The sequence below is a fragment of the Anolis carolinensis genome, unplaced genomic scaffold (genome assembly GCF_035594765.1).
Source record: "Anolis carolinensis isolate JA03-04 unplaced genomic scaffold, rAnoCar3.1.pri scaffold_56, whole genome shotgun sequence".
NCBI lineage: Eukaryota > Metazoa > Chordata > Lepidosauria > Squamata > Dactyloidae > Anolis > Anolis carolinensis.
Window position 1 is genome coordinate 82,146 of NW_026943865.1, and position 27,759 is coordinate 109,904.

General features: G+C 43.1%; 2 protein-coding genes across 2 annotated transcripts; one reads left to right on the forward strand and one right to left on the reverse strand.

Annotated features, from left to right (window-relative positions):
- On the forward strand, positions 1-8,033 carry LOC100561794 (mortality factor 4-like protein 1). The gene is made up of 6 exons (XM_016998460.2): positions 1-141; positions 1,570-1,658; positions 2,324-2,425; positions 3,261-3,489; positions 3,607-3,691; positions 6,178-8,033. The coding sequence occupies exons 3-6, from the start codon at positions 2,336-2,338 to the stop codon at positions 6,260-6,262; spliced, it is 489 nt and encodes a 162-aa protein (XP_016853949.2). The 5' UTR covers positions 1-141; positions 1,570-1,658; positions 2,324-2,335; the 3' UTR covers positions 6,263-8,033.
- On the reverse strand, positions 7,974-27,759 carry ctsh (cathepsin H). The gene is made up of 12 exons (XM_062966968.1): positions 27,626-27,759; positions 24,087-24,118; positions 22,127-22,235; positions 20,145-20,215; positions 19,556-19,660; positions 19,335-19,421; positions 17,494-17,549; positions 15,614-15,695; positions 15,462-15,530; positions 13,429-13,535; positions 11,461-11,592; positions 7,974-8,932 (listed from the first exon to the last, which is right to left on the reverse strand). The coding sequence occupies exons 1-12, from the start codon at positions 27,696-27,698 to the stop codon at positions 8,857-8,859; spliced, it is 999 nt and encodes a 332-aa protein (XP_062823038.1). The 5' UTR covers positions 27,699-27,759; the 3' UTR covers positions 7,974-8,856.

A 27,759-nucleotide genomic window follows, 5' to 3' on the forward strand; every position in this document is an offset into this window, starting at 1 on the left:
CGCCGAACCCGGCGAAGAGGCGGGCCCGGACGAGCCGGGGGGCTCTCTCCGGCCCCGTTTTGCGGGCCAAGATGGCGGCCCTTTTGAGAATAGCGTCTTCTTGTCTCCGCGGGTTGAGTGCCCATAACGGGCGCCTTTGAGGTACGTCTTGATCCATTGCTTGAAGAGAAGCAAAATGGGCGGCAGGGGGAGGGCGGGGGCCTGGCCGGGAGGGGCGATTGTGACGGGGAGGGGGCTTTGGGGGCCCCCTGAGGCTGAGAGGGTGTGCCCTGCCCAAAGGGATTGTGACGGGACCCCAAAGGGGAAGGAGGGGGTCTGCCTTTTCTGATCCGGGCATCATCCGCACTTGGAAGGCTCAGGGCCTCTCTCAGAGTCAATACCAAATTAAAAGAAAACTTGCCCGGATGTCACGCATTCATTCATTTATTTATTTACAGTATTTATATTCCGCCCTTCTTCCTCACCCCGAAGGGACTCAGGGCGCATCACATTATATACATATAGGGCAAACATTCCATGCCCATATACACATAGAACCGAGACAGAGACAGACGCAGAGGCAATTTAACTTTCTCCTGAGGGGATGTTCGATTCTGGCCACAGGGGGGAGCAGCTGCTTCAGCATCCACTCCTTTTATTTATTAGAGTATTCCGCCCTTCTTTCTCATCCCGAAGGGGACTCAGAGCGGATCACATTATATATAGTAGAGTCTCACTTATCCAACATAAACGGGCCGGCAGAATGGCTGAGATAGTGACCGTGTTCAGAATGCTTCGTAGGAAGGCACTGAATCTGATAGAAAAAGATTACAATGGTGTAATAGATGAGTCAAGAAGTCCATCTATATATATAAAAGAGTGATGGCATCAGGGCAGCGGACAAAACAACAAAACTACAGGCCCTACAACCTCGAAAATTGACAACACAACCCATCATCCACACCTCTAGGTTGATACAACAAAAAGAAAAGAAAATAAAGTCCTAATTAGAGGGAGAGGAATAATTGTTTTTATCCAATTGCTGCCAGTTTGAAGGCTAAGCTCCGCCCACTTGGTCTCCTAGCAACCCACTCACCCAGAGGACAGGCAGAGTTAGGCCTCACTTAGGCCTCTTCCACACTGCCTATAAAATACAGATTATCTGATCTGCGTTACATGGCAGTGTAGACTCAAGGCCCTTCCACACAGCTATATAACCCATTTATAATCTTATATTATCTGCTTTAACTGGATTATCTGGACTCCACACCTTTACCCTTTACCTTAACTACCATCAATTCCTCAATACTTTATTTCCCAGACCACCATACTTCGCCACAGCAACGCGTGGCCGGGCACAGCTAGTGTATTATATAATGAAAGAGCTGCCAGAGTCACCTTTGAATTTCCATCAGTTAACAGAGTAAATTTACAGAATACCATGCTCCAGTTCTTGCAAAGGGTTTGTCATGTGTGTATTTTCCTCAACCCTATCTTCTGATTTGGTCAGGAGGCCTCTTAGAGATGTATGTGGGGGAAAGTGTCAGTCACATAAAATTAGCTTTTAATGCTTTTTCTGGATGCTTTCAGCTCTTGGAACCGGTGAAGGAAGCAGCACCAATGAAAACCCTCAGCCTCCCAGGAAGAAAAGGGCTCGGGTTGACCCCACTGTTGAAAGCGTAAGTGTTGCTGGTTTGGGGCTCCAGGCCCACCTCGCCCCATTAGTCTGTAGCCAGAGCTCAGCTTAATGGAGGCGGTGTGCCCGTGCAGAAGAGGATTCCAAGTATTTTGGCCTCCAAAATAATATATTTTCCCTTGGAAGACGGATAAGACAACAGGGGAGGAGCTAATTTACATAGCAGCGACCGGATTGGTCATATGCGTGTGCCAGAGTTTAAAAGTGGAGTTGGCAGTTGGGAGAGAGAGCAGCAGAATATCCTAAAGTCAGTCAGGAAGGGGAAAGATAACGGTTGGGACAGGATAGTCAGATGACCAGTGAAGAGAGGTTAAGGAATGTGTTAATCGAAGATATTTGTTCGTCCCACCAGCAAATGCCACACCTTGAATTCCTTCTTATCCTTCTCTAGGGTCTGCATTCAACTGGGGTTCGTAGAGATGTTTTGGATTGCTAATCCCATAATCCCCAGCCATTGTGACCATTGGTCCTTGAATCAGAGCGTAGCCTTGAATCTTGGGTCCAGGCTGACAGGGTCTTTTGATCTTGGGGTCCCAGATAAGAAGACCACCCTTTTTGGGTGCCTTGCTTTGAAAACCTGTCACCAAACCAGGTTCTTCTTTCCGCTCTAGTGTCTGAGAAATAACTTTCTCCCATTTGATTCTTCAGGAGGAAACGTTTATGAACAGAGTGGAAGTCAAAGTGAAAATACCAGAAGAGCTGAAACCGTGGCTGGTCGATGACTGGGACCTGATCACCCGGCAAAAGCAGGTAACGTGGAAGCAGTGCCCACAGCATGAAGGTATCCGTTCCCATGTTATTTGCAAGAAAACAAGCCACAGTTGGGATTTCTGAAAGCCCTGTCCTAGAACTCCATTCATTCTGTCCCTTCAGTTGTTGTTCTTCCTCTTTCATTGTCTCTTGTTCTTCCTTGCCATGCGTTAGAGCAGGGGTCCTCAAACTAAGGCCCTGAGGCCAGATGCGGCCCTTCATGGTCATTTACCTGGCCCCCGCCCTCAGTTTTATAATATAATAATTTATATCAGTTTTAATAATATAATATATTGTATATACATATAATATTGATAATAATCTTATGTTATACAATATAATACTAATAGTAATACCATATAATAATATTAATTATATGTTATATATTACATATTATATAATAGTATAGTGGTATAGTTCAATATAGTAATATATAATGCTAAATTGTGTTATGCTAATAATATAATATATTGTATGCACATACAGCTGCTTTGAGTCCCCTTCGGGGTGAGAAGGGTGGGATATAAATGTAGTAAATAAATGCAGTAAATAAATAATTAATTTTAGACTTAGGCTCAGCCAAAGTCTGACATGACTTGAAGGCACACAACAACAACAACAACAATCCTAATTAACTTGACTATCTTATTGGCCAGTAGCAGGCCCACACTTTCCATTGAAATCCTAATAGGTTTATGTTGGTTAAAATTGTTTTCATTTTTAAATATTGTATTGTTCTTTTGTTGTTGTTGTTGCACTGCAAATAAGACATGTGCAGTATGCATAGGAATTTGTTTGTAATTTTTTTTCAAATGATAATTCGACCCCTCAACAGTCTGAAGGATTGTGGACCGGCCCTCTGCTTAAAAAGTTTGGGGACCCCTGCGTTAGAGAATATGCTGGGAACGAAGTCGTGGCCGGCATCAAGGAGTACTTCAACGTCATGCTGGGCACGCAGCTGCTGTATAAGTTTGAGCGGCCGCAGTATGTGGAGATCTTGGCCGACCACCCCGATGCGCCCATGTCCCAGGTGTATGGCGCGCCCCACCTCCTGCGGCTGTTTGGTAGGTAGGAAGGCACTCCGCATGGGGCCCCTTAGTTGATGATCAGAAACAAACGTGGGGAATCCTGGAAGCATTTTCCTCAACATCTTCTCTGTGTGCGTTTCTCTCATTAAACAGTCCGGATTGGCGCAATGCTGGCCTACACACCTCTCGATGAGAAGAGTTTGGCCCTGCTGTTGAACGACTTACATGATTTCCCAAAGTACGTATTGTAGACCCAGGTTTGGCTCCTGGGGTGTTTCCTGATGGGCTTATTGGGGCTTGGGAGGAAGGGACTTTGCGCCCAGTGCATGGCCATAGGGCTTGAATTATTATTAATACATATTAATAATCAGCATTTTTATTAATAATAATAACACCATATAACACGAATTTTGCTCCTTCATTATAAATGTCATTTCCTAATTGGCTCTGTCATAAAAACATAGAAAAATGAAGTTTCTGGAAGATAACTACTACTTTTTTGTTTTTATTTTGTTTTCAGATTTTTCAAATTATCCTTTTTATTTTTTTATTTTTTGTGGTGACTTCTCTTAATTTTCTTGCTGGCTCATGTTTATTACTGATGATTGAGCTTAGCGAAATATACTATTTACCTGTATATACTCGAGTATAAGCCAACCCAAATGTAAGCCGAGGCGCCTAATTTTACCAGAAAAAACTGCGATAACTTATTGGCCCAAGTATAAGTCAAGGGTGGGAAATGAAGCAGCTACTAAAAATAGATTGGTATCTATAAAAATAGATACCAATAAAATTACATTAATCGAGGCATCAGTAGGTTAATTTAATGTATATATATGGATACAGATATATGGGTACATGGATCTATAGGTATATAAGATTTGAAAAGACCTGCAAACTTATAAGGGGAAAATTCATATATATAAGTACATAGGGATTGCAAATGCATGGGGGGGGGGGGTCAATGCTTATATATCTGTAGGAGAGTTTAACAAATATTTCAGGGGAAAATACTTTCATAAGATTAATGGATATATATTTTTCTTCTTCCTGACTTGCAAGGGTGTCTTTCCTTTTTCAAAACATTCCCTTGGTTAAGAGCGAGGGAGGCTTTGGAAAAGTAAACACTGATAAGGGAGGCTAAGAGAAAAATATATCATATATTGCAAGCAATAGCCTCCCGGTTCTGTTGCCTGGCCTTGACCCCATTATAAGCCGAGGGAGGCTTTTTCAGCTCGGCTTATCTTTGAGTATATATGGTAATTATATTATGTCTATTACGTTTTTTTTAAGTTCAATTATATATTTTATTTAGTTTTATAAGTTTATTTTGTGATTGTTTTGTCCACTGTTTTGATTTGATTTAGCATTGTCTGTTTTCGGCATTAAATATTTGCCGTTTTATTTCTTTTGTTGGGAACCGCTCTGAGTTCCCTCGGGGTGATAGGGTGGGGTACAAATAAAGTATTATTAGTAGTAACAGTATTATAATCATCATCATCATCATCATCATTATTTTCAAAGTAAGGACTGCACAATGAAACAGAAAATGGCACTTTCTTTTTTTATATATATAGTTTTTATTGCTTTTCAAGTGTTATTTTACAGCTAAAGTAAGGAAAACAATTCCGTGAGAGAAGAGGTTGGGTAAGATAGGGAAGGGATGGGTAGAGAGGATATAGAGAGAAGAAACGAAACAATAATAATAAGAAGAAGAAAAAACAAAAAGAAAACAGAAAAAAACTTCCATTTGTCCTCCTGAGAAGCTATATTTTCGTAGTTTCATCTGTTTCAAAGTCCAGTTGACCTTTTTGCAGTTAAAATCTTTCACACTTCAGATAACTCAATTGTGAATATGTTTCCATTCTTGCTTATAAAGTCTTTAAAGCTTGACCAATCCGTTCTTATCTTTACGTCTCTTAATTTCTGTGTTAGGATGTCCATTTGTATCAGGTCTAGTAATTTCAAGATCCATTCATTTATAGAGGGTATCTTATTTTGTTTCCATACTTTAGCGAGGACTATCCTTGCAGCAGTGCCCATTAGAAACAGCATTCTATCCTGATTTTTATTCATTTTCCCAATTGTAAGGCCTAAAAGATACGTTTCAGGCTTTAGTGGAAATTTTGCTTGGAATATTTTTTGAGTTGTATCGTGGATCTCGTTCCAATATTTTTTAACTTTTTTGCACTTCCACCATTGATGGAAGAAAGTCCCAATTTCTTTATCGCATTTCCAGCATTTGTTGGAGGCCTGTTTACTGAATTTAACCATCTAAAAACACTTTTATACTAATTCTCCCTTATCTCAGAGGCTGTGGTGAATTTCAACTTTTTACACCATATCTCTTCCCACTGGTTTAAGTTTATAGTATGTCCTAAATCTCTGGCCCACTTCACTTGGCAGTTCTTAACCTGTTCTTCCTAGAAAATGACACTTTCAAACTAGGAAGATTTTTCTTTTCAAATTGTGTTACATAGCGTAATGTAAGAGAATGACATAGCCTTCCTTCTCTTGGAATTTTAGTCCACTGGTTTGTGTTCTAGTCTTTGGAGGAGCAGAAAACATCTGTAAAGATGGCTCCCATGTCATGCCACAGACTAAACATACCTGGCTCCCCAAGCCCTCCCTCGCTGGGCTTGTCTTCCTGGTTACAAATCAAGCTTGAAATACCAGAATGACCTTGGGTGACTGTGTTGTCTCCTTCCTCCCCTTTCTTTGCAGGTATCTTGCCAAGAATCCCTCTGCGTTGTTTAGCACAAGCGACTACGAGGTTGCGCCTCCCGAATATCACCGGAAAGCCGTGTAAGCCTCTCTCTGAGAGATGGGAAAGGGGACTGCTGGGAGCGGGGACCCGTTACCGGAAAATGGGGGTCCTTGTTTCACTGGGGCCACACAGCTGCCCACTTCCACGTTCCTCCATGGCCTCCCCTCCTGTGCGGTTGACACGAGGGTCAACGGATATTACGTCTTCGGATGGAACTGATGCCAAGTAGCCACAGTCAGAACAGACCACGGAAGAGGAGACGGGTTCAAGATTGGGAGAGGAGTACCGACATCAGGGCTGCATCCTCTCAGCCTCCCTATTCCACTTGTACGCAGAAGACATTATGCGACGTATGTGCGGGGCTTGACGAATCCAAGGCTGGAGTTAAAATTGCTGGAAGAAACATTATCAACCTTAGGTATGCAGATGATACCACTCTGATGGAAGCTGAAAGTGAGGAGGAGCCGAGGAGCCTTATCACCAAGGTGGAAGAAAGAAGACAGCGCAAAAGCCGGCTGCAGTTAAACATCAAGAAAACTAAGGTGATGGCAACCAGATCGATTGACAACTGGCCAATAGAGGGTGAAAACGTGGAGGCCGTGAGAGACTTCATATTTCTAGGCGTGAAGATCACTGCAGATGCAGACTGCAGCCAGGAAATCAGAAGACGTTTCCTTCTTGGGAGCAACACTCTGAAAAGAGGGGGGGGGCTGTGCATGTGCACTTACCCATGGCAAGCCCAGGTGGGCGTGTTGGGAGGGGTCAGGGCAGGGCTAGGATCCCGGGAGGGCGGGTGCAGGCACGGGAGGCAGTGATGTTCCTCCTCTGCCGGGCCCCGGATGTTGCATGCAGTGGGCCGGGGGGGGGGGGGGCAAGGAGGACGGAGCGCCCCCAACAGAGGACGGAGCACCCCCGCCCCATAGGGCTGGCAGGCCCCCCTCAGGGTCCGGCCTCCTGAGAAGGGGCTCGAGGGGGCCCTGCTTGGGCAGGCCTCTTCTCCACTGCCTCACGCCCGGGCCCACCCTCACCCAGTCCAGAGAAGAGGCGGGCCTGGACCAGGTGGGGGGGCTCTCTCGGGCCCTGTGGGCCCCACTCTCCGGGCCAAAATGGCCGCCCTTTGGACTTCCGCGTCTTGCTCGCGGCGAGGGTTCAATGCCCATAACAGGCGCCTCGGAGGTCTGTCCGTCCTCTCCATTGCCTAAGGAAAGGCCAAATGGGCGGCAGGGGTGGGCGGGGGCCTGGCCGGGAGGGGGATTGTGACGGGAGGGGGCTTTGGGGACCCTCTGAGGCTGAGAGAGTGTGCCCTGCCCAAGGGGATTGTGACAGGAGGGGCCTCGGGACCCCAAAGGGGAAGGAGGGGGGTCTGCCTGTTATGATCCGGGCATCATCCGCACTTGGGAGGCTCAGGGCCTCTCTGGGAGTCAATACAAAATTAATCGAAAACTTCCCGCATTCATTGCAAACAAAGGCTGCCCTGTTCTCAGCGGCGGCTGCGTTGCGGGCTACACGCGACCTTTCTTTCACTCGCCATCTCTGGGTGAGAAATGGGGGTCCCGGGCAGGGAGGGGGGGGGCTGGCCGCGAGGGGGGGTTGTGATGGGTAGGGGGCTTTGGGGACCCTCTGAGGCTGAGAGAGAGTGTCAGGGCCGGGCTGGGCACACGAGAGGGCAGCGTCGGAAAGCGGAGCGAGGTGCCAGGTGTTCCGGGTGGACGGGCGCGGAGGAGGGGGGGGGCGATATTACCAAGGCAATAACCATATTTCAATGAAAATATAATTTGATTGTTTAAATAAAGAAACCGAAATGAAGCTTCAATTATGTAACAATTTTCTTGGTTCATTGTCGAAGGCTTTCTTGGCCAGGATCACAGGGTTGTATGTCTTTCGGGCTGTGTGGCCATGTTCCAGAAGTATTCTCTCCTGACGTTTCGCCCACATTTATGGCAGGCATCCTCAGAGGTTGTGAGGTATGAATTTTCTTGGTTATTTAGCCCTGTGAGCCTTGCAGCTATTCGCCCAATTGCAGCCTGGGCTTCGTAGGAACAGATCACGGGCTCTGAGGCTGTTTTCAGGTTCAGCACCTTGGACAGGTCCTGAAATGTTTGGTCTCAGGTTGCATCTACACTGGAGAGTTCATGCAGTTTGACGCCGCTTTGACAGCCATGGGATCCTGGGAGTTGTAGTTTAGTCAGGCACCAGGCCTCTTTGGCAAATGCTTGAGTTTTTTTCTTCTTTTACGGCAGAAAGGGGTTGGACTGGATGGCCCTTGGGGTCCCTTCTAATAATACGATTCTAAGAAAGAAAGAAAGAAAGAAGAAAGAAAGAAAAGAAAGAAAGAAAGAAAGATAGATAGATAGATAGATAGATAGATAGATGCAAACAAACAGGTCTCCAGCTGTAGGATTCTATGATGGTAGGTAGATAGATAGATAGATAGATAGATAGATAGATAGATAGATAGATAGATAGATGCAAACTCTAGGATTCTATGAGAAAAGAAGGCTTTGAATGTGTGATCCTGCACAGCAAGGGGGTGGGCTGGCTGGCCTTTGGGGGTCCCTTCCAAGTCTGGGAGAGGTGGGCTTCCGGCCCGGCTTCATTTCCTGGCCCGTGGGCTCTTTGCACCCCGAAATCCGGGCTCAGACGAGGGGCACCGGGAAGGAGGCGCAGTCCGCCAGGCCACAGGTGTTCTTCCCTCGCTCGATGTAAAAATACCTGGAAAAAAAGGAAATACTCCGGCATTAAAGTCTCCTCCTGGGAAAGCCCTCCCACATCATGGAATCTTACAGTTGGGACCCCTAAAGGCCATCCAGTCTTCCCCCATTTTGTCATGAAGACACCATCTAATCTCTCCCAACAGATGGCCATCCAGCCGCAGCTTAAAAACCTCCAGAGGAGACTCCACGGGATGTCAAGGCAATCTATATATCCCATCAGTGTTTGAAAGTACCCCCAAAGGTCATCCAGTCCAACCCCATTCCGTCATGAAGACACCATCTAATCCCTCCCGACAGATGGTCATCCAACCTCGGCTTAGAAACCTCCAGAGAAGGAGGCTCCAACATCAGCATTATTATTATTATTATTATTATTATTATTATTATTATTATTATTATTATTATAAAAGATGATGATTGGATGGCCTTTGGGGATCCCAAGACCATCCAGCCCAACCCCATTTCGTCATTAAGACACCATCTAATCCCTCCCAACAGATGGCCATCCAGCCTCAGCTTAGAAACCTCCAGAGAAGGAGGCTCCAATATTAGCATTATTATTATGAAAGATATGATGATGATGATGATGATTGGGGATCCCAAGGCCATCCAGCCCAACCCCATTCCGTCATGAAGACACCATCTAATCCCTCCCAACAGATGGCCATTCAGCCTCGGCTTAGAAACCTCCAGAGAAGGACGCTCCAATATTAGCATTATTATTATGAAAGATATGATGATTATGATGATGATGATTGGGGATCCCAAGGCCATCCAGCCCAACCCCATTCCGTCATGAAGACACCATCTAATCCCTCCCAACAGATGGCCATTCAGCCTCGGCTTAGAAACCTCCAGAGAAGGACGCTCCAATATTAGCATTATTATTATGAAAGATATGATGATGATGATGATGATTGGGGATCCCAAGGCCATCCAGCCCAACCCCATTCCGTCATTAATACATCATCCAAGCCCTCCCAACGAATGGCCATCCAGCCTCAGCTTAGAAACCTCAAGAGAAGGAGGCTCCAATATTAGCATTATTATTATGAAAGATATGATGACGATGATGATGATTGGGGATCCCAAGGCCATCCAGCCCAACCCCATTCCGTCATGAAGACACCATCTAATCCCTCCCAACAGATGGCCATTCAGCCTCGGCTTAGAAACCTCCAGAGAAAGAGGCTCCAATATTAGCATTATTATTATGAAAGATATGATGATGATGATGATGATGATTGGGGATCCCAAGGCCATCCAGCCCAACCCCATTCCGTCATTAAGACACCATCTAATCCCTCCCAACAGATGGCCATCCAGCCTCAGCTTAGAAACCTCCAGAGAAAGAGGCTCCAATATTAGCATTATTATTATGAAAGATATGATGATGATGATGATGATGATTGGGGATCCCAAGGCCATCCAGCCCAACCCCATTCCGTCATTAAGACACCATCTAATCCCTCCCGACAGATGGCCATCCAGCCTCAGCTTAGAAACCTCCAGAGAAAGAGGCTCCAATATTAGCATTATTATTATGAAAGATATGATGATGATGATGATGATGATTGGGGATCCCAAGGCCATCCAGCCCAACCCCATTCCGTCATTAAGACACCATCTAATCCCTCCCGACAGATGGCCATCCAGCCTCAGCTTAGAAACCTCCAGAGAAAGAGGCTCCAATATTAGCATTATTATTATGAAAGATATGATGATTATGATGATGATGATTGGGGATCCCAAGGCCATCCAGCCCAACCCCATTCCGTCATTAAGACACCATCTAATCCCTCCCAACAGATGGCCATTCAGCCTCGGCTTAGAAACCTCCAGAGAAAGAGGCTCCAATATTAGCATTATTATTATGAAAGATATGATGATGATGATGATGATTGGGGATCCCAAGGCCATCCAGCCCAACCCCATTCCGTCATGAAGACACCATCCAAGCCCTCCCGACAGATAGCCATCCAGCCTCAGCTTAGAAACCTCCAGAGAAAGATGCTCCAATATTAGCATTATTATTATGAAAGATATGATGATGATGATTGGGGATCCCAAGGCCATCCAGCCCAACCCCATTCCGTCATGAAGACACCATCCAAGCCCTCCCGACAGATGGCCATTCAGCCTCGGCTTAGAAACCTCCAGAGAAGGACACTCCAATATTAGCATTATTATTATGAAAGATATGATGATAAGGATGATTGGATGGCCTTTGGGGATCCCAAGGCCATCCAGCCCAACCCCATTCCGTCATGAAGACACCATCTAATCCCTCCCAACAGATGGCCATTCAGCCTCGGCTTAGAAACCTCCAGAGAAGGACGCTCCAATATTAGCATTATTATTATGAAAGATATGATGATAAGGATGATTGGATGGCCTTTGGGGATCCTAAGGCCATCCAGCCCAACCCCATTCCGCCAGGCAGCCAGGAAGGAAAGAAGGAAGGCACCATCCGATCCCTCCTGACAGATGGCCATTCCCATCGGGAAGCTCCCAAAGGCTCCTTACCCGTCCATGCCCCAGGAGGGTCCCCAGGAGTTTTTGGCAATCCAGAAAGGAAGGCTGCTTCCCTCCTCCTCCCCGTATCCCACGGCCAGCACAGCGTGGTTGACTTTGTCCGGAGTCTGATCGCACTGGCGGCTGCAGAAAGGAAACCACGAGTCACTGTGGCTAAGCAGGTGCAAGGACAGCACTATTACGCAACACCATGTTTGTCCCTGGGTTATAAATATGTTATTAGTAATAATTACCGTATGTATAAAAATAATAAACATCTAAAATAATAAGAATAATATAAAATATTGGTAATAATATCAAGTATATAAAACACTAATACAAAACATATTACAGTAGAGTCTCGCTTGTCCAACATTCACTTACCCAACGTTCAGGATTATCCAACGCATTTTTGTAATCAATGTTTTCAATACATCGTGATATTTTGGTGCTAACTTCGTAAATACAGTAATTACTATGTAGCATTACTGCATATTGAACTACCTTTTCGTCAAATTTGTTGTATAACATGATGTTTTGGGGCTTAATTTGTAAAATCATAACTTAGTTTGGTGTTTAATAGGCTTTTCCTTAATCTCTCCTTCTTATCCAACATATTCGCTTATCCAACGTTCTGCCGGCCCGTTTATGTTGGATGAGTGAGACTCTACTGTAATTATTATTATTTTATTATTTATTTATAATTTATTTATTGTAATTATAATGTAAAGGTAAAGGTTTTCCCTGACGTTAAGTCCAATCGTGTCCGACTCTGGGGGTTGGTGCTCATTTCCATTTCTAAGCCGAAGAGCCGTCGTTGTCCATAGACACCTCCAAGGTCATGTGACCACTGGCATGACTGCATGGAGAGCCATTCCCTTCCCGCCGGAGCAGTACCTATTGATCTACTCACATTTGCATGTTTTCAAACTGCTAAGTTGGCAGGAGCTGGGGCTAACAGCGGGTGCTCACTCCGCTTCCGGGATTTGAACCTGGGACCTTTCAGTCCGCAAGTTCAGCAGCTCAGCGCTTTAACATACTGAGCCACCAGAGACTCCAATTATAATTATAATTACATATAAATATAATTACATAATAATTTATTAATGATATAATTACATATAAAATAAATACTGTATGTAAGTAATAATAATATAATAACATAATTACATATAAAATAAGAATATAAATAATAATATAATAATAATTGAATTTAAAATAAGTATATACATAACAATAATATCATAATAATAATAATATAGTAATATAATTACATACAAAATAATAGGTATATAATAATAATAATAATAATAATAATAATAATAATAATAATGTGCAAGGGATAATGTAGACTGTGCAAGGAAGCTGACGAAACCATTGATCATATCTTCAGCTGCTGTAAGAAAATCGCACAGACAGACTACAAACAGAGGCACAATTATGTGACCCAAATGATTCATGGGAACTTATGCCTCAAGTACCACCTCCCAGCAGTAAAGGACTGATGGGACAACAAACCTGCAAAAGTATTGGAAAATGAGCACACAAAGATACTGTGGGACTTCCGAATCCAGACTGACAAAGTTCTGGAACACAACACACCAGACATCACAGTTGTGGAAAAGAAAAAGGTTTGGATCATTGATGTCGCCATCCCAGGTGACAGTCACATTGACGAAAAACAACAGGAAAAACTCAGCCACTATCAGGACCTCAAGATTGAACTGCAAAGACTCTGGCAGAAACCAGTACAGGTGGTACCGGTGGTGATGGGCACACTGGGTGCCGTGCCAAAAGATCTTAGCTGGCATTTGGACACAATAGACATTGACAAAATTATGATCTGCTAACTGCAAAAGGCCACCCGACTGGGATCTGTACGCATCATCCGAAAATACATCACACAGTCCTAGACACTTGGGAAGAGTTCGACTTGTGGTTTTGTGATAGGAGTCATGGGAGTGTCTTCTGTGTCCTTACTTGGAGTAGATGCCCTTCTGGTAGTGCATGAAGTCCTCTGTCACCTGGAAGGCAAAGCTCACCGGGTTGTATCTCCCCACGGCTTCCTCCATGCCCTGCTCATCATACTGGAAGGAGAGACATAAAAGCGTCTTTTAATGAATAGCATTACAATATGTAACATGTTTATAAAATGTTCCATTCTTGGTTTGAAAACTAGAGCAAAATGTGCTATATCACAATGATGTCCCTCCCATAAAAAATAAAGTTTCTTTTGCAGTTTAATAAACTCCCCCCATGTGTTTTTAATGATAGAACCAATTAGGAAAAAAAATGACATTGATCACCCAGGAACAAGAAGTGTGTTGTATAAGCCACTTCTACACTGCCACATAAAATCCAGAAAAACCAGGACAGTCAATAAAGAGCAAAACTCTGAAAGCAGGGAAATTGGGAATTCCAGAAAGGAAACAATCCGGGCCAGCTAACACTTCCCAACAAAGGATTCCCCCAGGCAGGAAGCAGCCAGGCTTTGAAGCTGCAAGGCCATTAAATGCTAATCATTAAAAGCCTAATTGCAGGATTTATACCTGTCGCACCAAGACCATTAATTGCTATTCAAACTGGCCAACCAAGGATTCCGCAAGGTAGAAAGTGGCCAGGCTTGCAAGCAGCAAGCCTCTTCAGTGCTATTCAACCTGGCCAAACAAGATTTCACCTAGGTGGAAAACCTCCAGGCTTTGAAGCCATGAGGCTACTCTGTCCCATACAACCGGGCCTAGAAAGGATGCCTGATGAAGAAAGCGGCCAGGCTTTTAAGCTGCAAGACTATTCAGTGAAGTTCAAGCTAGCCAAACAAGGATTCCCCAACAAAGGAAGTAGCCAGGCTTCTATGACTGAGGGTGCTACTCCAGCTATTCCAGAAAACGGCCAGGCTTTGAGGCTGCAAGGCTATTCACTGCTATTCCACCTGGCCAACAAAGGATTCCCATAAGCCACAGCAACACGTGGCCGGGCACAGCTATATATAAAATATACAATAATATGAAATATAATATGTTGTATATACATATAATGTTGACAATAATATTATAATAAATACAATATAATACTACTAATAATATACTATAATAATAGTAATTATATATCACATGTAATATTACTAATAATATTACAATATAGAGACATAGTACAGTATAGTAATTTAATGCTAATATTATGCTATTCTAATAATATAATTTACCAGCTGTGCCCGGCCACGCGTTGCTGTGGTATGGGAAATAAAGTATTGAGGAATTGGTGGTAGTTAAGGTAAAGGGTAAAGGTTTTCCCCTGACATTAAGTCCATTATAAATGGGTTATATAGCTGTGTGGAAGGGCCCTGAGTCTACAATCCATATAATCCAGTTAAAATCAGATATTCTGTAATTTATAGGCAGTGTGGAAGAGGCCTAAGTGAGGCCTAACTCTGCCTGTCCCCTGGGCTGAGTGGGTTGCTAGGAGAACAAGTGGGCGGAACTTAGACTTCTAACTAGCAGCGATTGGATAAAAACAATTATTCCTCTCCCTCTCATCAGGACTTTATGTTTCTTTTCTTTTTGTTGTATGAACGTAGAGGCATGGATGAGGGGTTGTGCTGCCAAGTTTAGTGTTTCTGGGATGTGTAGTTTTGTTGTTTTATTCTAGGCTGAAATTTCATTACCCTTTTATATATATAGATAGATTGTATATACATATAATTTGTAAGCTGCTCTGTCCCTTTCGGGGTGAGAAGGGCGGGGTATAAATGTCGTAAATAATAAATAATTTGGAGGGTAGGGTGATCCGTGGGATCCTGGCCATGAAAGCCTTCGACAACACAATAATTATCTCTGGACAACACAACAAATAATTGTCTTTCTTGAAAATCCTGCAGTTGGGAGAGAAGCACTAATCATGGGCTTGGAGCGCCCTCTAGCGGCCATAGGCCTCTATGGCAGGCCGGCCAGGTGAGCGAGTCTGAGACAAAAGCCTTGAAGAACTACATTTCCCAAAGAGGAGAAAAAGGGTCTCACCAGCGTGATGTTGACCACGTCTTTGACAAAGGCAACGGCCTTCTCTCGCTGGAACTTGCAGGTGCCATTCTGTGCAACAACAACAAATATGGCCATCAGTTTGGCCCATGTCTCTCCAAGGCCCTTCCGTGCCCCATAAGCAGGCCATGTACCTGTGCGCGGTAAGGGTAGGAGTCCTCGTCCATGAGCCCCGGGTTGTAGAGAATGTATTCAAAGGCCTGGCTGGGGAGGCCCCTGCGGAGGAGCCAGCGGAGAAAGCACAACATCAGCATCAACACAACAAGGACACGCACCCCCCAGAAGCAGGGACAGAGGTCTAGGTGGGGCTGGACTAGATGATCTTTGGGGGTCCCTTCAAATACTGATTGCCTCGACATCCAGTGGAGACTCCTGGAGGTTTTGAAGCTGAGACTGGGTGGCCATCTGTCAGGAGGTGTTGGATGGTGTCTTAATGACGGAATGGGGTTGGACTGGATGGCCCTTGGGAGTCCCAACTGTAAGATTCAATCATCATCCATTTTTATGATGATGATGATGATGATGATGATGATGATGATGACGACGACGACATTGGAGCCTTCTTCAATGGAATGGGGTTGGACTGGATGGCCCTTGGGAGTCCCAACTGTAAGATTCAATCATCATCCATTTTTATGATGATGATGATGATGATGATGATGATGATGACGACGACGACATTGGAGCCTTCTTCAATGGAATGGGGTTGGACTGGATGGCCCTTGGGAGTCCCAACTGTAAGATTCAATCATCATCCATTTTTATGATGATGATGATGATGATGATGATGATGATGACGACATTGGAGCCTTCTTCAATGGAACGGGGTTGGACTGGATGGCCCTTGGGAGTCCCAACTGTAAGATTCAATCATCATCCATTTTTATGATGATGATGATGATGATGATGATGATGATGACGATGACGACATTGGAGCCTTCTTCAATGGAATGGGGTTGGACTGGGTGGCCCTTGGGAGTCCCTTCCAACTCTAAGGTTCAATCATCATCCATTTTTATTATAATAATAATAATAATAATGATGATGATGATGATGCTGAGATTGGAGCCTTCTTCAATGGAATGGGGTTGGACTGGATGGCCCTTGGGAGTCCCTTCCAACTCTTAAGATTCAATCATCATCATTTTTATAATAATGACAATGATGATGATGACATTGGAGCCTTCTTCCCTGGAGGTTTCTAAGCCAAGGCTGGATGGCCATCTGTTAGGAGGGGTTGGATGGTGACTTAGTGACAGAATGGGGTTGGACTGGATGGCCCTTGGGAGTCCCTTCCAACTCTAAGAGTCAATCATCATTTTAATTAATTAATTAATAATAATAATAATAATAATAATAATAATAATAATGCTGACATTGGAGACTTCTTTTTTGGAGGTTTCGAAGCAGAGTCTGGATGGTCATCTGTCAGGAGGGCTTGGATGGTGTCTTAATGACAGATGAGGATTGGACTGGATGACCTTTGAGGGTCCCTTCAAACTTTAACGGGGTATTGATTGCCTTGACGTCCACTAGAGTGAATGTTTTAAAGCAGAGGCTGGATGGCCATCTGTCGGGAGGGATTGGTTGGTGCCTTAATGATAGAATGGGGTTGGACTGGATGACTTTTGCGGGTCCCGTCAAACTTTAACAGGTTATAGATTGCCTTGACATCCACTAGAGTCTCCTCTGGAGGTTTCTAAGCAGAAGTTAGATGGCCGTCTGTCGGGAGGGCTTGAATGGTGTCTTAATGACAGAATGGGGTTGGACTGGATGACCTTTGGGGGTCCCTTCAAACTCTAAGATTCAATCATCATCATCTTTGATTATAATGATTCTGGTATTGGAACCTCCTTCTCTGGAAGTGTCTAAACAGAGGCTGGGTGGCCATCTGTCGGGAGGGATTGGATGGTGTCTTAAGTACAGAAGGGGGTCGGAGCATTATTACTCTTATTACTTATTATTACTTAATAATAATAATTACTTATTACTCTTAAGCTTTGAGGATTCTTACCCGTTGCATCCGTGGTTGTTGAAGGCTTGAGCGCAATCTATCAGCTGCTGCTCGGCCTGCAAGAGACAAAAAAATGTGTTTCCTCGGGACTTTTTATTCTCTTTATATTGTCACGTTTTGCATTTCTTGCAAATCCAAAGACCTTGCAACTGTGCTTAAATTCCCCTGGCTTTGTATTTTAATTTATTATTTCCGAAATGCACACGTGATGATATAACTATTGGTAGATAAAGCCACCCATTAACAGCATTAATTTTACACCTTCTGATAATAACAAATACAAAATAGACAAAGAATATGTATGAGACTTTGATCTTCAACATAGCTTTGACAAAGAAATGACCAAGTTGGATTGACCTATTCCATCTTTGGTGGAGTTTAGAGTCCTCATTGACTGCAGGTGAACTATAAATCCCAGTCCCTACAACTCCAAAATGTCCAGGCCAATTCCCCGCAAAACCCACCAGTATTTATTTTATTTATTTATTTACAGTATTTATATTCCTCCTTTCTTTCTCACCCCGAAGGGGACTCAGGGCAGATTACAATGAACACATATATGGCAAACATTCATTGCCAACAGACAAACAACATTCAGTTTTTTAGACAGACACAGAGGCATTTTTTTTAACATCTTTCCAGCTTCACGATTCCGGCCACAGGGGGAGCTGTTGCTTCACCGTCCATTGGTGGCTGTTCTTCCTCTTCTTTCCTCGTGAGCAGTTTTATGGTGTTGTAGATTAGTTAAATTAGCCTCCCGCATAAAGCGTACCTAAATTTTCCCTACTTGACAGATGCAACTGTCTTTCGGGGCTGCTAGGTCAACAGCAAGCCGGGGCTATTTTTTTTTTTTTTTAATGGTCGGAGGCTTAACCCGACATTTCGGCATATCAGGTATGTCTGCCAAGTTTGGTCCAGATCCATCGGTGTTTGGGTTCACAGTGCTCTCTGGATGTAGGTGAACTACAACTCCCACAAAGGTGAATTTTCCCCAAAGACCTTCCGTATTTTTTGCTGGTCATGAGGGGCCGGGCTGTGGCGCAACTGGCTAGTAACCAGCTGCTATAAATCACTACTGACCGAGAGGTCATGAGTTCGAAGCCCGGGTCAGGTTAAGCCTCCGACCATAAAAAAAAAAATAGCCCCGGCTTGCTGTTGACCTAGCAGCCCCGAAAGACAGTTGCATCTGTCAAGTAGGGAAAATTTAGGGACACTTTATGCGGGAGGCTAATTTAACTAATCTACAACACCATAAAACTGCTCACAAGGAAAAGAAGAGGAAGAACAGCCACCAATGGACGGTGAAGCAACAGCTCCCCCTGTGGCCGGAATCGTGAAGCTGGAAAGATGTTAAAAAAAAATGCCTCTGTGTCTGTCTAAAACTGAATGTTGTTTGTCTGTTGGCATTGAATGTTTGCCATATATGTGTTCATTGTAATCCGCCCTGAGTCCCCTTCGGGGTGAGAAGGGCGGAATATAAATACTGTAAATAAATAAATAAATAAATATGTGTGCCAAGTTTGGTCCAATTCCATCATTGGTGGAGTTCAGAATCCTCAATGATTGCAGGTGAACTATACATCCCAGTACCTACAACTTCAAAATGACCGGGCCAATTCTCCTCAAAACCTTCCAGTATTCAAATGTGGGCATATCGGGTATATATGCCAAGTTTGGTCCAGATCCATCATTGTTTGGGTCCATTTGCGCTCTGGATGTAGGTGAACTACAACTCCTAAAAACCCCTCCAAAGACTTCCAGTATTTTTTTTCTAGTACCTTTACCTTTAACCTTTACCTAGATTTGGCACAGAGCAAATATATCTGAGCAGAGGCCCTTACCAGCTCCAGGAGCTTCCCGGAGGCGATGGCGATGGCTGACTCCAGGCATCCGGTGGTGGAGAAGGTCCAGCAGCTGCCGCAAGGGCCCTTTGGAGTCGGGGAGAAAGCGGGTGAGGAACGGGGTGGTTAGCTTGGGCAGGATCTCCAGCAAAGGGCGGTTTCCTCCCCCCAAAAAAGGTATTTTCCCAGGGGCTCCAACATTTGGGGGGGGGGTTCCCTACCTGGTTCTTCACGGGGGTCACAAAGTTGCCCTTCTTCCTCCAGTCAATGGCGCTGGGATAGGGGCCGTTGCGGCGGACAAAGTTCCCTTTGGTGGCGGAGCAGTTCTGAAAAGCAACCAGAAAGATGTCCTTTCTGCCCCCAGGGCCGGCCCTAGGTAATTTTCAAGTGTAAGCGAACAGAATTTTGCCGCCCCCGCTCCCCCAACCAATCACTGAAAAATAAAAGCGTTGGATAAGCGAAAATGTTGGATAATAAGGAGGGATTAAGGAAAAGCCTATTAAACATCAAATTAGGTTATGATTTCACAAATTAAGCACCAAAACATGTTTCACAACAAATCAACAGAAAAAGCAGTTCAATACATGGTAATGTTATGTAGGAATTTGTGAATTTAGCACCAAACATTGAACTGGGATATAGGGCGGAGGGGCCTCAACGGCGCCCCCCAGAGGACGGCGCCTTCAGCAACGGCATAATTCGCCTCATGGTTGAACCGCCCCTGATGCCCCTCAACCTGACCTTCGTCACAGGTCCAACTGACCACTGGTCAAACCTGGCTTTGGCATCTTTCGCACCAAGGCACTTTACCTGGGGCTCCTGCCAGAGGAACTTCTTCCTGAACTCAGCAAAGGTCATGTCTGAAAACGGGTTCAGTCCCACTGAAAGGGAAAGAGGCCTGTTATTTGCCTTAATACAAAAAAAAGTTGGAGGGAATTATACGTGGTCCCTTTCTACCTTGCCAAATAAAATCCAGATTATGTGCTTCGAACTGGACTATATGTGGTCCCTTTCTACACTGCCAAATAAAATCCAGATTATGTGCTTTGAACTTGATTATACGTTGTCCTTTTCTACCTTGCCAAATAAAACCCAGATTATGTGCTTCGAACTGGATTATATGTGGTTCCTTTCTACATTGCCAAATAAAATCCAGATTATGTGCTTTGAACTTGATTATACGTTGTCCTTTTCTACCTTGCCAAATAAAATCCAGATTATGTGCTTCAAACTGGATTATATGCGATCCCTTTCTACATTGCCAAATAAAATCCAGATTATGTGCTTCAAACTCGATTATATGTGGTCCCTTTCTACATTGCCAAATAAAACCCAGATTATGTGCTTCGAACTGGACTATATGTAGTCCCTTTCTACATTGCCAAATAAAATCCAGATTATGTGCTTCGAACTGGATTATACGTGATCCCTTTCTACATTGCCAAATATAACCCAGATTATGTGCTTCGAACTGGACTATATGTGGTCCCTTTCTACATTGCCAAATAAAATCCAGATTTTTTGCTTTGAACTGGACTATATGTGGTCCCTTTCTACATTGCCAAATAAAATCCAGATTATGTGCTTTGAACTGGATTATATGTGGTCCCTTTCTACATTGCCAAATAAAATCCAGATAATGTGCTTTGAACTGGATTATATGTGGTCCCTTTCTACATTGCCAAATAAAATCCAGATTATGTCCTTTGAACTGGACTACATTGCCAAATAAAATCCAGATTATGTGCTTTGAACTGGATTATATGTGGTCCCTTTCTACATTGCCAAATAAAATCCAGATTATGTCCTTTGAACTGGACTACATTGCCAAATAAAATCCAGATTATGTGCTTCGAACTGGATTATACGTGATCCCTTTCTACATTGCCAAATATAACCCAGATTATGTGCTTCGAACTGGACTATATGTGGTCCCTTTCTACATTGCCAAATAAAATCCAGATTTTTTGCTTTGAACTGGACTATATGTGGTCCCTTTCTACATTGCCAAATAAAATCCAGATTATGTGCTTTGAACTGGATTATATGTGGTCCCTTTCTACATTGCCAAATAAAATCCAGATTATGTGCTTTGAACTGGATTATATGTGGTCCCTTTCTACATTGCCAAATAAAATCCAGATTATGTCCTTTGAACTGGACTACATTGCCAAATAAAATCCAGATTATGTGCTTTGAACTGGATTATATGTGGTCCCTTTCTACATTGCCAAATAAAATCCAGTTTATGTCCTTTGAACTGGACTACATTGCCAAATAAAATCCAGATTATGTGCTTTGAACTAGACTATATGTGGTCCCTTTCTACATTGCCAAATAAAATCCAGATCATGTGCTTTGAACTGGATTATACGTGGTCCTTTTCTACCTTGCCAAATAAAACCCAGATTATGTGCTTTGAACTGGATTATACCTTGCCCAGGGGACGTTGCCTGGATGTTTTGATGCTTTTACCATCCTTGCGGGAGGCTTCTCTCATGTCCCTGCATGGAGCTGGAGCTGACAGAGGGAGCTCATCCGCGCTCTCCCCAAGGTTGGATTCGAACCTTCAGGCAACCTTCAAGTCAGCAGTCCTGCTGGCACACGGGTTAAACCCACGGCGCCCCTGGGAGCTCCACATGGCTTGAATGGAACCGGATTATATGAATCTTGGCTGCCATATAAAATCCAGATTATAATCTGTTTTGGACTGGATTATATGGCAGTGTAGACTCATGTCACCCAGTTCGAAGCTGTGTATTGCCATCTCATCCAGATGATCATCCACTTACTCTGGAAAGTGTGGTTCCCAGCATTGTGCTTGTCAATCCGGTGCTTGTTTCGGAGGAAAATCTGCAGCCGCTCTCGGTATTCCTCTCCCAGGCTGTATTGCTTGTTGTTCTGCAAAAAAAGGAGAAGATAACAGATGGGATGCAGAAACCCAAGGCTGTAAATAGAGACCAAGAAATCCCCTTTTCTTTCTTTCATTTCTCCTTCTTTCGCTTTCAGTTCCGCAACTGGTTCCGGAGAGCTGCAAAAGGAGACCTTGCAGACCAAATCCTGTCTGTTTGGGTCTGACATAAAAGTCTTTTGGCTTGAATTATTTGGCTCAAAAGGCAAGGCCTAAGAGGCGTGGGACGCTACAGCAATTCGGGATCCGAACCCAGAACTGAAATAATAATAATAATAATAATAATAATAATAATATATTCGTAGACCACAAGTTGAACGTGAGGCAAGAACGTGATGCGGCGGCGGAAAAGGCCAATGCACTTCTGTATTATTAATAATAATCTATATTAAGGCATAATAGTAATAATAATAATTTATTAGTAGACCACAAGCTGAACGTGAGCCGAGAGTGTGATGCGGCGGCAGAAAAGGCCAATGTGATTCTGTATTATTAATAATAATCTATATTAAGACATAATAATAGTAATAATAATAATAATAATTTATTAGTAGACCACAAGCTGAACGTGAGCCGAGAGTGTGATGCGGTGGCGGAAAAGGCCAATTCAATTCTGTATTATTAATAATAATCTATACTAAGACATAATAATAGTAATAATAATAATAATTTGTTAGTAGACCACAAGCTGAACGTGAGCCTAGAGTGTGATGCGGCGGCGGAAAAGGCCAATGTAATTCTGTATTATTAATAATAATCTATACTAAGACATAATAATAGTAATAATAATAATAATTTATTAGTAGACCACAAGCTGAACGTGAGCCGAAGGTGTGATGCGGCGGCGGAAAAGGCCAATGCGATTCTATATTATTAATAATAATCTATACTAAGACATAATAATAGTAATAATAATAATTTATTAGTAGACCACAAGTTGAATGTGAGGCAAGAATGTGATGCGGCAGCGGAAAAGGCCAATGTGATTCTATATTATTAATAATAATCTATACTAAGACATAATAATAATAATTTGTTAGTAGACCACAAGCTGAACGTGAGCCGAGAGTGTGATGCGGTGGCAGAAAAGGCCAATGCAATTCTGTATTATTAATAATAATCTATTTTAAGACCTAATAATAGTAATAATAATAATTTATTAGTAGACCACAAGTTGAACCTGAGGCAAGAGTGTGATGCGGCGGCGGAAAAGGCCAATTCAATTCTGTATTATTAATAATAATCTATACTAAGACATAATAATAGTAGTAATAATAATAATTTATTAGTAGACCACAAGCTGAACGTGAGCAGAGAGTGTGATGCGGCGGTGGAAAAGGCCAATTCAATTCTGTATTATTAATAATAATCTATACTAAGACATAATAATAGTAATAATAATAATAATAATTTATTAGTAGACCACAAGCTGAACGTGAGCCGAGAGTGTGATGCGGCGGCGGAAAAGGCCAATTCAGTTCTGTATTATTAATAATAATCTATACTAAGACATAATAATAGTAATAATAATAATAATTTATTAGTAGACCACAAGCTGAACGTGAGCTGAAGGTGTGATGCGGCGGCGGAAAAGGCCAATGCGATTCTACATTATTAATAATAATCTATACTAAGACATAATAATAGTAATAATAATAATAATTTATTAGTAGACCACAAGCTGAACGTGAGCCGAGAGTGTGATGCGGCGGCAGAAAAGACCAATGCGATTCTATATTATTAATAATAATCTATACTAAGACATAATAATAGTCCTTAATGCCCCATTGAAGTCTTAGGATGGGAGCCAGGCTTTTCTGGGAGGAAAATGGGGGTCTCACCTGAGCCATCCAGGTCTTGAAGAGCAGTTCACCTGCGAAGGAGAAGGAGGAAAACAGCCGGAAGAAAAATATATGTTATACTATGTAACATGATATCTGTCCCTGGTTTATAGAATCATAAGAGTTGGAAGAGAACTAGGACGCAATGGAACAAGGGCTTCAAACTACAGGAAAGAAAGGAGATTCCATTTGAACATTAGGAAGAACTCCCTCACTGTGAGAACTGTTCAGCAGTGGAACTCCCTGCTGCAGAGTGTGGTAAAGGTTTCATCTTTGGAGGCTTTGAAGCAGAGCCTGGATGGCCATCTGTTGGAGGTGCTTTGAATGTGATTTTCCTGCTTCTTGGCAGAATGAGGTTGGACTGCATAGCCCATGATCTCTCTTCCAACCCTATGATTCTATGAGGAAATCTGAGGATGCCTACCATAGATGTGGGCAAAATGTCAGGAGAGAATGCTTCTGCAACATGGCCAGACAACCCAGGAAACTCAGAGCAACCCAGTGATTCTGACCATGAAAGCCTTCAACAACATATTGATTTAATATTTATTATGATTTACAATACTTATTTATTATTGAGCCCCCGGTGGTGCAGCGTGTTAAAGCGCTGAGCTGCTGAACTTGCAGACCGAAAGGTTGCAGGTTCAAATCCCGGGAGCGGAGTGAGCACCCACTGTCAGCTCCAACTTCTGCCAACCTAGCAGTTCGAAAACATGGAAATGTGAGTAGAACAATAGGTACTGCTCCGGCGAGAAGGTAATGGCACTCCATGCAGTCATGACCTTGGAGGTGTCTACGGACAAAGCCGGCTCTTGGGCTTAGAAATGGAGATGAGCACCACCCCACAGAGTTGGACACGACTGGACTTAATGTCAGAGGAAACGTTTACCTTTATGATTTTGTATGATTATTATTATTTTATTATTATTAATGTGACTTATTATTATTATTATTTGCAGCACTTTATTCTGTTATCTTGAGTTTACAACTTTTATAATGTGCACTTTACTTAGTCTATTATCATAACCTCGCTGTTTTTAATTCCATGTTTTATTAAATGTGTTTTTTATTTCTATAGGTTAATGTTTAAAATTTTATAATTTGTGTATTTTTTTTGTTTATTGATGTACTGTACATTGTATATTGTTATTGTTTTTATCTGGTATTATCTGTAAGCTGCCCTGAGTCCCCTTCGGGGGAGATGGAGGTGGGGTATAAATAAACTTTTTCTTATTATTATTTATTAATATTATTATTAACTACTAGCTGTGCCCGGCCACGCGTTGCTGTGGCAAAGTGGTGGTGATATTGGTTAAAAATTGTTGTGTAATTTTTATTTGATGTTATTTGCATTTTTTAATTAATTTTATTGTAAGTTATCTTTTTATTTATTATATTTTATTATTTTCTTGTATAATTTTTAGTTATTTTTTGTTATTATGGTATTTTATTGTATTAATTTTTTAGTGTTTTTAATAATTTTTTAGTGTTTTTATTATTTTTTATTGGGTTGCTAGGAGACCAAGTTGGAGGAGCTTAGCCTTCTAACTGGCAGCAATTGGATAAAAGCAATTATTCCTCTCTCTCTAATTAGGACTTTATTTTTCTTTTCCTTTTGTTGTATCAACCTAGAGCCGTGGATGATGGGTTGTGTCGTCAAATTTCGAGGTTAGGGGGCCTGTAGTTTTGTTGTTTTGTGGGTCGCCGTGATGCCATCACTCTTTTATATATATATACTAGCTGTGCCCGGCCACGCGTTGCTGTGGTGTTGTCTGGTGGTGTTGGTGAGAAATTGTTGAGGTAGTGGTGGTATTGAATGTCTGTTGTATGGTTGTCTTTATGTTTAGTATGCATTTGGTTGTTTGTGTACTGTGAAAGTGGTGAGGATAGAGGACACTGTTTATGTTGGATTAGTGAGACTCTACTGTATATTTGTAATCTTATATTATCTGCCTAGAACTGCCCCTTCTACACAGCTGTATAAAATGCGCACTGAAGTGAATTATCTGGCAGTGTGGACTCAAGATAATCCAGTTCAAAGCAGATAATATAAGATTCTAAATGGGTAATATAGCTATGTGGGAGGGCCTTGAGTCTACACTGCCATATAATCCAGTTAAAATCAGATAATCTGTATCTTATAGGCAGTGTGGAAGAGGCCTGAGGCCTAACTGTGCCTGTCCCCTGGACTGAGTAGGATGCTAGGAGACCAAGTGGGCGGAGCTTACCCCTCTAACTGGCAGCAATTGGATAAAAACAATTATTCCTTTCCCTCTAATTAGGACTTTATTTTTCTTTTCTTTTTGTTGTATCAACCTAGAGCCATGGATGATGGGTTGTGTTGTCAAATTTCAAGGTAGGTGGGCCTGTAGTTTTGTTGTTTTGTCCGCTGCCCTGATGCCATCACTCTTTTATACAGTAGAGTCTCACTTATCCAACATAAACGGGCGGGCAGAATGTTGGATAAGCGAATATGTTGGATAATAAGGAGGAATTAAGGAAAAGCCTATTAAACATCGAATTAGGTTATGATTTTACAAATGAAGCACCAAAACATCATGTTAGACAACAAATTTGACAGAAAAAGTAGTTCAATACGCAGTTAATGCTATGAAGTAATGACTGCATTTACGAATTTAGCACCAAAATATCACGATGTATTGAAAACATTGACTACAAAAATGCGTTGGATAATCCAGAACGTTGGATAAGCGAGTCTTGGATAAGTGAGACTCTAGTGTATATATAGAAGATGTGACACTGTGATTTTTGTTGCTGGGTGATAAATGTCATTTCCTAATTTGTTCTATCATAAAAACATTGGGAAAGTTTGTTGACGAAGGCTTTCATGGCCGGGATCACAGGGTTGTTGTATGTCTTTCGGGCTGTGTGGCTGGCCATGTTCCAGAAGTATTGTCTCCTGACGTTTCGCCCACATCTAGGGCAGGCATCCTCAGAGGTTGTGAGGTATCCTGGCCTCAGGCCCCTTCCTTTTCCCCCTCCGCCGCTTAAGCGGCGGAGGGGGAAAAGGAAAGGGCCTGAGGCCAGGATACCTCACAACCTCTGAGGATGCCTGCCGTAGATGTGGGCGAAACGTCAGGAGAGAATGCTTCTGGAACATGGCCACACAGCCCAAAAGACATACAACAACCCATTGGGAAAGTTGACTAAACTGCCCAAACTTTTGTTTTGGAGGGAGGGACACCATCCTACTGGAGCACCTTGGGCTCTAGTTTTCCATCATAAAAGCCCCAACCAAATCAACATACGCTGTGGCAGCCAGAAGAACAAAGTTTTTGGAGTAGTAGGACGATTTCCAAAGTAAGGAGGGAACAATGAAATAGGAAAGAATGCCTTCAACCCAGGAACAGAGCACGGTTTCCAATCTGTTCTTAGAAGCCAGTGTTTTCCAAGCTCAGCTCTCAGTCTCCAGGGCTTTGGACTTTGGATCCCAAACACCTGGGAGAAAGGAAGGAGAAACCTCGCCCTGGCTTCGTCCAGCGTCGTGGGCTTCGAGGGGTCTCAGAGGAGGGTCTTACCTGGGGCCAAAGAGGAGCCCAGGGTCGCCGTCAGGAGGAGAAGGAGCCCCGGAGGGGAGCCAGGAAGGCGCATCGCTGCCGGAGACCGAAGAAGAGGAGGAGGAGGAAGAAAAAGAGGAGGAGGAAGAAGAGAG